This window comes from Pseudophryne corroboree, chromosome 12 (genome assembly GCF_028390025.1).
Source record: "Pseudophryne corroboree isolate aPseCor3 chromosome 12, aPseCor3.hap2, whole genome shotgun sequence".
In the NCBI taxonomy this organism is placed as follows: Eukaryota; Metazoa; Chordata; class Amphibia; order Anura; family Myobatrachidae; genus Pseudophryne; species Pseudophryne corroboree.
In genome coordinates, this window is record NC_086455.1 from 75,316,779 (window position 1) to 75,329,103 (window position 12,325).

General features: G+C 43.6%; 1 protein-coding gene across 3 annotated transcripts in view; it reads right to left on the reverse strand.

Moving 5' to 3' along the window:
* Positions 1 to 1,907: 1,907 nt before the first annotated feature.
* TTBK2 (tau tubulin kinase 2) overlaps positions 1,908 to 12,325 on the reverse strand; it is a 406,138-nt gene continuing 395,720 nt past the window's right edge. For all 3 annotated transcript variants that reach the window (XM_063947656.1, XM_063947657.1, XM_063947655.1), the window contains one exon: positions 1,908 to 9,518. In XM_063947656.1, the coding sequence (XP_063803726.1) occupies positions 9,035 to 9,518 (484 nt within the window). In that variant the 3' untranslated portion in view covers positions 1,908 to 9,034. The remainder of the gene's footprint in view (positions 9,519 to 12,325) is intronic.

The following is a 12,325-nucleotide window of genomic DNA, read 5'->3' on the forward strand; positions in this document are numbered from 1 at the left end:
TCGTCAACCGGCTTGCAGCGTGTTGACATTATCACGTAATTCCATAAGTAAGCCATCCATTCCGGTGTCGACTCCCTAGAGAGTGACATCACCATTACAGGCAATTTGCTCCGCCTCCTCACCAACATTTTCCTCATACATGTCGACACACACGTACCGACATACAGCACACACATAGGGAATGCTCTGATAGAGGACAGGACCCACTAGCCCCTTGGGGAGACAGAGGGAGAGTTTGCCAGCACACACCAAAACGCTATAATTATACAGGGACAACCTTTATATAAGTGTTCCTCCCTTATAGCATTTAATATATATTCATATCGCCAAATCAGTGCCCCCCCTCTCTGTTTTAACCCTGTTTCTGTAGTGCAGTGCAGGGGAGAGCATGGGAGCCTTCCCACCAGCATTTCTGTGAGGGAAAATGGCGCTGTGTGCTGAGGAGAATAGGCCCCGCCCCCTTTTCGGCGGGCTTCTTCTCCGGAGTTTGTGATATCTGGCAGGGGTTAAATACATCCATATAGCCTCAAGGGCTATATGTGATGTATTTTTCGCCATACAGGTATTATACATTGCTGCCCAGGGCGCCCCCCCCCCGCGCCCTGCACCCTCCGTGACCGCTGTGTGAAGTGTGCTGACAACAATGGCGCACAGCTGCAGTGCTGTGCGCTACCTGATGAAGACTGAAAGTCTTCTGCGCCTGGTTCCGGACCTCTTCAATCTTCAGCATCTGTAAGGGGGGTCGGCGGCGCGGCTCCGGGACGAACTCCAGGGCGAGACCTGTGTTCCGACTCCCTCTGGAGATAATGGTGTCCAGTAGCCTAAGAAGCCAATCCATCCTGCACGCAGGTGAGTTCACTTCTCTCCCCTAAGTCCCTCGATGCAGTGAGCCTGTTGCCAGCAGGACTCACTGAAAATAAAGAACCTAAAAACTTTTTCTAAGCAACTCTTTAAGAGAGCCACCTAGATTGCACCCTGCTCGGACGGGCACAAAAACCTAACTGAGGCTTGGAGGAGGGTCATAGGGGGAGGAGCCAGTACACACCATGTGATCCTAAAAGCTTACTTTTTGTGCCCTGTCTCCTGCGGAGCCGCTATTCCCCATGGTCCTGACGGAGTCCCCAGCATCCACTTAGGACGTTAGAGAAATGGTAAGTAAACTTTTCTCTGTGGTTTTTACAATTTTGATGTCATTTTATTCTTTATTGTAATAGATCTTTATTGTTTCAATTACTCTATGAATCCCATGTATAAAACATTTATCTGTAATCTTTGTTGCTCTTTAATATTTGCACCAATGTTCTTTACAATGTCTGTGAATGTGAAACTTCATACTTCAATAAAAATTGTTTCAAAAAAGAAATTGGGAGTTCTGTATTGAATTATTACCAGTAGAAATGCAGTCACACATTCTGAAAATGTTTGAGTCAACTGACATGTACTTACAGTACAGGCCATCAGAATCAGAATACCGTGTTAGGCTGCGGGGAGGGAGAGGTTTAGGGTTAGGCACTAATGTGGGTTAGGGTTAAGCTGCGGGGAGGGATGGTTAGGTTTAGGCTGCGGGGGAGGGCACTAAGGTGGGAGGCTTAGTGTTAGGCTGCGGGGAGGGAGTATTAGGGTTGGGCGCCACCAGGGAGGGTTAGGCTGCAAAGGGCGGGGGGGTGGGGGGGGTCAGGCTGTGGGGAGGGAGGGTTAGGTGTAGGCACTAAGAAGAGGGGGGTTGTGGTTAGGAGGTTAGCGTTAGATCCTGTGCATTGGGATGTCGCTGTCAGTATTCTGACCGCCGGCATACAAAATACCGGTATCCCGATACCATCCCTGTAGGTTATATCTTGTTACACACTGAAATAGTCTGATAAATAATCGACAATCTTAAGAGTCCATGAATATAAAAGCAAACACCATTTCTTTGAGTTTTTCTTTTTTCTTTATTTCATATTTACGTGTTATGGAGGGGGAAAAAAAAAAAAAGAATCAAAAGAAACATGTACCTGAATAAATAGCACAGCGTTTCCCTAGTGCCGGAATGTAAACACTTGTTTACAAGCTTCAAATGACATAATCTCATATGGAATTAAGTGAGGACAAGCTTGATTCTTTTATTACATATAAAATGTATGTCCGACAGTGGAATCTCATCCCCTCTGTCTTCTTGCTTGTAATGAATTGCAAGACATTGTACATTTGGGTTACATGCAAAGCGATACATTACAAGTTCAAATTGCTGCACAACAGCTAAAATTACCAAATGAACAAAATAAATATAATACAGCAGCAAGTACAAAACTTTGTCATCTATCACAGTTTGCAATCTATTGTGTTGCATTAAAAAAAAAAGTGCATCTTTTCCATTGCTGGACGGTTAAACAACATATTGACAAATGTTGCACGGAAAAGGGGTTTAAAGTACCCTAAATAATCCTTGTGTACAAAAAAAGAAGATAAACATAAAAACAGATAAATACAAAATATAAAGTTTCACACTGTCTGAAGAACATGCATCGGCACCAGACAGCAGCTTAAAAGAAACAAGCTGTTAAGAAAAAAAGAATGGATTGAGAAAAATTGGGTCTGAAAGTTAAGAGAACATTATCACATTATACCTTGTCCCAAGCACACATTTTATCTACATATTTATATTATATTCAGGAAATTAAAATACTTTATGTAGAAGATGTTATGTTTTATTTTAAAAAAAAGGTCTAATTGTGACATGTGTGCGAATACATTTTTCATTGAGTTGTACATTACATTATTTAAAAAAATGCAATGCATTTGGGCACTACCAAACCAGACTGTGCTCCCTCCTGTTATTGTAGAACGGCTCCTTTACACCGTGGGCGAGCTCCTCCTCCAATTAGACGGGGAAGAGTGGAAGGGGGAAGAGAAGAGGAGGAAAAGGGGGCTCTTCAAAAGCGCCAGCTTGCCACTCCCACTCAAAATAACTAAACACTCCCTGGAATAACAGGTGGTATCCATCTTTCAAGTAGCGCCTGTATAATTAACAAATACTATTGTTTTAAATCACTATGGTTATATTTAATATAATCTAATTCTAATCTGCATTTTCACTTCTGATGTACCAAGAGATGGAACCACCAGAAAGACTAATTTCAAGTTATCTCAGTAACATTAGGAAGCAGCTTTCAAAAATGCAAACTTATTTAGGTTTAAAGCAATAATATAAAAATCATAGTAACCGTTATATTGTTAGGAAAACTAATTGAACCTTTTTCATGAACTGATATTACCGGGGAGAACTCTCCTCCATGATGGAAACATTTGTCGAGTTGTTGCAACAAAGTTATACATTTCTAATATAACAGATACATGGATTGGCTTAGTAACACGTTTAGTTTGTCCTTCATTGCACCCCCTCCTTAGTGAAAATGTTATTATAATATTAGTGACAAACATACTTCGTTAATAAACATTAATCAGCAATGGCTGGACATTCCTCACTGCTCCTTAGTCTTAGGTTTACAGTCGCTCCCAGGCACTAGCTTCCACTAACATTTCTGCTGATGGTAACATACTAGGGGGGTAATTCAGATCTGATCGTTGTCCTGCATTCAGATAGTCGCCGCCTACAAGGGGAGTGTCTATTCGCCATGCAAGTGTGTGATGCTATGTGTAAGATGAGCTGCTAAAATTCAGTGTGTGCAGTCTGCGTGCAGCCCAGGACTTGCTCCTCCAGTGTGATGAGAACAGGCTGATCGGGACCGGAGCTGATGTCAGACACCCTCCCTGAAAATGCTTGAGTACGCCTGCGTTTTTCCAAACACTCCCAGTAAACGGTTAGTTACCACCCACAAACGGCTTCCTTTTGTCAATCACCTTGCGAAAGCCCGTGCCAACGGATTTTTCGCACCATTCCGCCACTGACCAGCGATGCCATTTGTTGTTGTCCGACGCACGTGCGCATTGCGGTGCATATGCATGCGCATGTAGTACCTGATCCCCCGCTGTGCGAAAACACACAGCAGCGATCAGAGCTTAATTACCCCTTATATGCCGTGGCGGAACTTCAACCCCCATAGCCTGGAGGCAATATCTTCTCCTTCTATACCCTCATTTATTACCTGCTCAAAGTGGCAGCCAGCACTCGGCTCAGCCCACAAGATGTGGCGCACTAAGCTGCTCTCCCCACACTCTGCACCCCGGCTGAAGAACAACCCCACCTGGTCTAAGGAGGTATTACACTACAGACTATGCTCATATAGATCCCGGAGCACAGAGAAGAACATCTTTCAAAGTCTATTACAACTAAGCAAAAGAGCTTACAGGTAAGATCTGGCCAAAATGCAGAACTGGAGCTCTGCTAAACAATACTGCCCTTTTCTTCACAATTTCCAGGACACTCCCTCCCACTACTGCAGCGAATGGGTTCGGGCTGTGATGATGCAATTCACTGAGAATGATGTCATGATGGCTCCACCTCCAATACCACATACTGCCGTGGGGAGAGGCTGGTATGACAATTCATGACAACGGATGGCCCTGGGACCACCCCTTCAGGGTCTCCCAGAGGGGTGTGCCACAACATCGGTAACTACTGTATGCTATGATAAATTGAGCCTGGCTTGCCACCAATATTGAAATAAGGCACTTTCTCTAAAAGTGGGGGGGTGAAATAAGAGGTAAAATACATTTAAAGGTGGGCAAACATTTTACATAAAACAGTTTTAATTTCAACATATAAGAATTCCCTTAAGAAAACTGTGACAGAGGACATACTATTCAGGAAACATTTAAATAACCTATAAATACCATTAAATAAAAATGTAGAAAAATAATAACAAACCATTTACATATTAACAAATCTGGATGAATTATACCTTGCCAACCCTATATATGTGCGATGTAGACGCTAGAACCCTTTAGAGGCAATATTAGATAGAAAACTTGCCATGCTGGAAAAGTATTTGCACATACATGAAGATGAAAGGCCAAAACATTTTCAGGCACATAAACAAATAAAAAGAAGGCATTATTGTCTGCAGTCTACACATGTAGTAGTATGTGATATGTCTTTAGATGTATATATATTTTATATATATATTTATAAATATTTATATATGATATAATTTACTATTAGGACATGCAATTATAGGGACAGAAACTACTGTACAATATAATACAAACAAATAGGATGAGGAATAAGGTTGCAGCTTGTTCAGGTTAGGATAGCTATAAAACCCCACACATTTCAGTCACCATTGTTAACAACTGTAATGTTCCTCCAGCACAGCAGAGGTTAAAAGCTTGCGGCTACAGCAGATAAACACATGTAATGGCCTGAGAGCATGATTATTGCAATTTAACTAAGAGATTTAAAGAGCCAATAATATAAAAGGTAGAACCAGGTTGGTTTTGCCTTTTAAATAATTGCCACTTTAAATCTAGATTCTAGAAGCTAAAAAACAACACAATCATGCCACTGCCTGCAGCCTATTACATTTGGGCCAAGGAGAAGGAACTCTATAAAGCAAACAGCCACAAGGAATGTTGCAATGCATGGGGCAGACAACTTTATATAGTCCTAATGTCAGAATTTCATGCACGTCAATGTATACGAGTACCGAGATAAAACGTCTTGCCCGCTCTGTGGAAAATGTAGGAAAAAGCAATCATAACTGTAAGGTATCTGCTCTGTAGTGCATAATGAAATTATCCATCCTTTCTTACGGTGTCCAGAGCCAGCTCAGGCTTTTGGGCAATAACTTCACAGTTTTATACTCCACCTAGTTGCATTTACTGCAAACTCTAGGCTACTGTAGCTTCAATTGGTGCTTTCCAAGGTACCAGAAGTTGGAATGTCATTCCTCTACGTTTTCTAGGTAACGACAGATGTATATACTTGATTTCACAGGTCAAAAAGTTATGCAAAAACATTCTAAAAACAAACTACTGTAACTTGGCTAAAGAAAGGAATATTTAAGTTTAAAGAGATGGGTATGGGTCGGTGGGTCGACCCACCTTAGGGCGACACTCATTAGGTCGACCACTGAAGGTCGACGTGCATTAGGTCGACATGGGCGTTAGGTCGACATGTACTAGGTTGACAGGTCAAAAGGTCGACATGAGGTTCGCTTCGCTCGCCATGCTTCGGGCAAAGTGCCTCGCTTCGCTCAGCACAGATTACTGTTCCAATCGTAGTCCACATGGATCGTTAAGTATGAAAAAATCCAAAAAAAATGAAGAAAAAAATTTGAAAAACGCATGTCGACCTTTTGACCTGTCGAACTAGTATATGTCGACCTAATGGCATTGTTGACCTTCAGTGGTCGACCTAAGTTGTGTCGAACTAATTACCTTAACCCAAAGAGATAATCCTGCAGTATAAATGAACTTTGACGACCACATTGAAACTATAAAAAACACTGGACTAGAAATTATAGCTCTTACTGGACTGTAAGAGGAAACAAATACTTGAATTCCATCAGTAAACCTTACTACATGGTCCCTATGCATAGTAAATGAAAATGGTATAGTACTATCTCTTATAACAGAAATAAAAAATAAAATAATGCAATAAACAGAATGCAATAAAAGGGTGGTATTATAAAGTGGGTTATATATGATGGTATACATTGTACCATACTTTTATACATCTAGTGGTTAAGCAGGGGATGTGTTAAAACATGGGCATTTACAAATAAATCATTGTAAGTTTTTACGTGTTATAGGTCTTAAGTGTACTTTTAAGCAGCGGTAACATTAAAGCAGCCTTCTTACATACTGTAAAAGTCATTTTTCTTTAAAAGGTTAAGTACCTTTAATTTGGATAGCAATTCTTCTTAACTATCCTTCTAGAGATCATTATCTCCTTTTCAATGCCTCTCTGGAAGGAAAACAATTATGGATCATAAGTCATCATATGATCATATTATGATGTGCGGGGGGGGGGGGGGGGGGGGCAAAGGTAAGAATATGTCACAGTGCCCTGAGCAGACAAAACACACACTCTGTGTGAGGTTTATCAAAGCTTTAAAAGGGACTAAGTACCAACCAATTAGCTCCTGTCATTTTTCCGACATATCCTGTTAAATGACAGTAGATGTAGCTGATTGGTACTATGTCGCCCTCCACTTTATCTCTTCTCAAACTTTGATAAATCACCCACTCTGTCACAGCGACAACAGAAAATTAGGTGTGCCATGGACGCCCAAGACACTGAAACACGTTAAGTGTAGTCATTAATAGCAGTCTAAAGGCACAAATGAAGGGAACAAGGTTATTACCAAGCTGCTGCTTATAGCCTGCAACAATGATGCTGAAATTTTGAACATAAAGACACTGCTGGTCAAACAAAAATGTGTTCCCATAGCTACCACAATGGTTACCAGTAGTCATCTTCATCTAATGTCAATATGCTTAAAAGCCAAAAGATACAAAATGCTTTTAAAAGATTCTGCACAATTACAGCGTCAAAATGAGGAATGCTTAAAAGTACCACTGCAAAATAAGGTATTTAGTAACAAACTCTAGGTGCAAATCTGCAATAACCCCCAGTAAATAATCCGCTTTCATTGGTATTGTGACCAATGAGCTGCAGTGGATTAATGGACAATTACACTGTGTTAGTAAATAAACTACAGATTGTGCCTTTAAAAAAACACACAAAATAATGCATAAAATAATACAGACAGTGGGCAATGCTACCTGGCACAGACACTAGACATTGATGACGGACTCTCTCACTGGGACTAATCTGACAACATGGCGCAACAAGTGCAAACAGAGGTTTGATTTCCTTTCCTGACTAGCACTAGAAAATCTGAAGGTAATCAGTCGCTTTGGGTTACACTATTCATGATCACTAGCACATTTCAGTAAATACCCCAGAGCTTGACAAGCTTCTTTGCTAAGTACCTCTATGGATGAGGAGAAAAAAAAACCCACTGTGTTAATTGGCATCTAGATACAAGTGATCACATGCTTTAGGAATAGGGGTGGTCATTCCGAGATGTTCGCTCGGTAATTTTCTTCGCATCGCAGCGATTTTCCGCTAATAGCGCATGCGCAATGTTTGCACTGTGACTGCGCCAAGTAAATTTGCTATGCAGTTAGGAATTTTACTCACGGCATTACGAGGTTTTTTCTTCGTTCTGGTGATCGTAATGTGATTGACAGGAAGTGGGTGTTTCTGGGCGGAAACTGGCCGTTTTATGGGAGTGTGTGAAAAAACGCTACCGTTTCTGGGGAAAAAGCGGGAGTGGCTGGAGAAACGGAGGAATGTCTGGGCGAACGCTGGGTGTGTTTGTGACGTCAAACCAGGAACGACAAGCACTGAACTGATCGCACTGGAAGAGTAAGTCTCGAGCTACTCAGAAACTAGAAAGAAATTTCTATTCGCAATTTTGAGAACCTTTCGTTCGCAATTTTGATAAGCTAAGATTCACTCCCAGTAGGCGGCGGCTTAGCGTGTGCAATGCTGCTAAAAGCAGCTTGCGAGCGAACAACTCGGAATCACCCCCAGGGGTAAGTCAAGCTACACACAACTTCTGTCCAGATGAGAAACAAGAGCCGTGTACAGCTGTGTAACCTCTTGATCAGAACTAGACCATCTATGGCAATTCAGGCATAGTTTAAACATCTATGATAAAAGGACCTTTAACTCTGCTTGTGTTTACAAATTAAAACTTTTGTTTTTCAGAATTTACTGCTGCATTTCCATGTTGTGCTATTTGCAATGTTTACGAATGTTAGAATTCCTTTTGAGTTTCTGCATGATCAAATGAAATGCTGCCTCTGCTGAACGCACAGTGCAGACTGTCTACCAGTGACCTGGGTTGGTACTCCAAAACCTCTCGACTACTTGCGCTCACATAGCCAAAGACCACAAGAGATCTTGAGTCACTTAGCCTTCCCTCTTCATTACAAAGACATAACTCAGGGTTTTCAAGTCTACTTTGAACAGAAAGATCAACACTGATTTGGATTTTCATCTGAAATATACAATGACATACACAACATGCAATACAGAGGATGGATAAATCACTGCTGCAGAGGAGGCAAAGCCTGGTTACTATCTGCTCAGTTTACTGGATAGTTTTCCCTCCCGCACAGGCGGCTTTCCACGGCTGGTTTTATTGCCTGCAGAGTGGTGACCACTTCCTGGTCCCTTGGATATGTTCTTACTTTGTTTGCTACAGCAATGGTCCTGCTGACAGGACCTTCTAGAAGAAGAAGAACCAGATAGGCTGGGTGGCGACTTGCTGCGACCCACATAGGGAGATGAGCTTTTGGGGTCGTAGTAGTGGGGTCGTCCTGCTCGTGAAGAAGAACTACTATTTGTTCTAGGTAAAGACGAGCTGCGCGGGGATGCACTAGGGCTACGTCTGGGAACAACAGGACTCTTAGGCGGTGTTTTGGGGCTGTGAGGAGAACCGGGGCTTTTGGATTGGGAGGAGCCACGTGGCTTTTGAGATCCATTCTGAATAATCTGTGCAAGACGGGACAGAAGGTCCGAGTCAGAGTTGCCACTCCCCAAAACCTTGTACCGGCGTATTCTACAAGAAAAAAGATAATATAGTTAAAACAAGACAAAATAAACAGACTATAATATTTAACTATCTGCCAATACCAAACAGGTATAATTCTGCAGTGCTTTCAGAGAAGACATCCACCTTTGAACATCTTATCCTTAGATAGTGTCCACTGACTTTCCCAACTCTCCAGGTACTAAAAGTTTGAGGTTGCCCCCACTACTTTGAGGTAAGTTATTTAGCTATAAAAATGATGTAGTCATTTTATGTAATGGAGCAATAATAAGAATTTACTCACCGGTAATTCTATTTCTCGTAGTCCGTAGTGGATGCTGGGAACTCCGTAAGGACCATGGGGAATAGACGGACTCCGCAGGAGACTGGGCACTCTAAAAGAAAGATTAGGTACTATCTGGTGTGCACTGGCTCCTCCCTCTATGCCCCTCCTCCAGACCTCAGTTAAGGAAAGAGCTGACACAACAAGGAAAGGATTTGGAATCCAGGGTAAGACTCACCAGCCACACCAATCACACCGTACAACTTGTGATAACCATACCCAGTTAACAGTATGAACAACAACTGAGCCTCAGTAAGAGATGGCTCATAACAATAACCCTTTAGTTAAGCAATAACTATATACATGTATTGCAGAAGTAGTCCGCACTTGGGACGGGCACCCAGCATCCACTACGGACTACGAGAAATAGAATTACCGGTGAGTAAATTCTTATTTTCTCTGACGTCCTAGTGGATGCTGGGAACTCCGTAAGGACCATGGGGATTATACCAAAGCTCCCAAACGGGCGGGAGAGTGCGGATGACTCTGCAGCACCGCATGAGCAAACTCAAGGTCCTCCTCAGCCAGGGTATCAAACTTGTAGAACTTATCAAACTTGTTTGACCCCGACCAAGTAGCAGCACGGCAAAGCTGTAAAGCCGAGACCCCTCGGGCAGCCGCCCAAGAAGAGCCGACCTTCCTTGTGGAATGGGCTTTCACCATTTTGGATGCGGCAATCCAGCCGCAGAGTGAACCAGCTGAATCGTGCTATAGATCCAGCGAACAATAGTCTGCTTCGAAGCAGGAGCGCCAACCTTGTTGGCTGCATACAGAATAAACAGCGAGTCAGACTTTCTGACTCCCGCCGTTCTGGAAACATACATTTTCAAAGCCCGGACTACGTCCAGCAACTTGGAATCCTCCAAGTCCCTAGTAGCCGCAGGCACCACAATAGGCTGGTTCAAATGAAACGATGATACCACCCTAAGAAGAAATTGGGGACGAGTCCTCAATTCTGCCCTGTCCATATGGAAGATCAGATAAGGGTTTTTACATGACAAAACCGCCAATACTGACACACGCCTAGCCAAAGCTAAGGCCAATAGCATGACCACTTTCCACGTGAGATATTTTAGCTCCATGGTCTTAAGTGGCTCAAACCAGTGGGATTTTCAGGAAATCCAACACAATGTTAAGATCCCAAGGTGCCACCGGTGGCACAAAAGGAGGCTGAATATGCAGCACCCCCGGAACAACGTCTGAACTTCAGGCAGTGAAGCCAGTTCATTTTTAGAGAAAATGTATAGGGCCGAAATCTTGACCTTTATGGATCCTAATTTTAGGCCCATAGTCACTCCTGACTGAAGGAAGTGCAGGAATCGACCCCGCTGGAATTCCTCTGTAGGGCCTTCCCGGCCTAACACCAAGCAACCTATTTTCGCCATATACAGTGAAAAAGTCTTGCTGTCACGTCTTTCCTAGCCTTTATCAGCGTAGGAATAACTTCATCCGGAATGCCCTTTTCCGCTAGGATCCGGCGTTCAACCGCCATGCCGTCAAATGCAGCCGCGGTAAATTTTGGAACAGACAGGGCCCCTGTTGCAACATGTCCTGTCTGAGAGGCAGAAACCCTGAGTCCTCTGAGAGCATTTCCTGCAGCTCCGGGTACCGAGTCCTTCTTGGCCAATTCGGAGCAACGAATATTGTTTTCACTCCTCCTTTTATTATAAATCTCAGCCCTTGGGTATGAGAGGAAGAGGAGGGAATACAGAGACCGACTGGAACACCCACGGTGTTACTAGTGCGACCACAGCTATCACCTGAGGGTCCCTTGACCCGGCGTAAAACCTTTTTTTAGCTTTTTATTGAGGTGGGACGCCATCTAGTCCACCTTAGGCAGTTCCTATCAATTTGCAAACTGCGTGAAGACTTCCTGATGAAGTCCCCACTTTCCCGGGTGGAGGTCGTGCCTGCTGAGGAAGTCTGCTTCCCAGATGTCCACTCCCGGAACGAACACTGCTGACAGTGCGCTTACTTGATTCTCCGCCCAGCGAAGAATTCTGGTGGCTTCTACCCTCGCCACCCTGCTCCTTGTGCCGCCTTGGCGGTTTACATGAACCCCTGCGGTCTGACTGGATCAGAACCGGATGGTCGCGAAGCAGGATCTCCGCTTGACTTAGGGCGTTGTATATGGCCCTTAGTTCCAGGATATTGATGTGAAGGCAAGTCAGTTGACTTGACCACAGACCTTGGAAATTTCTTCCCTGTGTAACTGCCCCCCACCCTCGGAGGCTTGCATCCGTGGTCACCAGGATCCAGTCCTGAATGCTGAATCTGCGGCCCTCGAGAAGGTGAGCACTCTGCAGCCACCACAGGAGAGACACCCTGGCCCTGGGGGATAGGGTGATTAACCGATGCATCTGAAGAGGTGATCCGGACCACTTGTCCAGTAAGTCCCATTGGAAGGTCCTCGCATGGAACCTGCCTAAGGGGATGTCCTCGTATGATGCCACCATCCTTCCCAGGACTCGAGTGCAGTGATGCACTGACACCT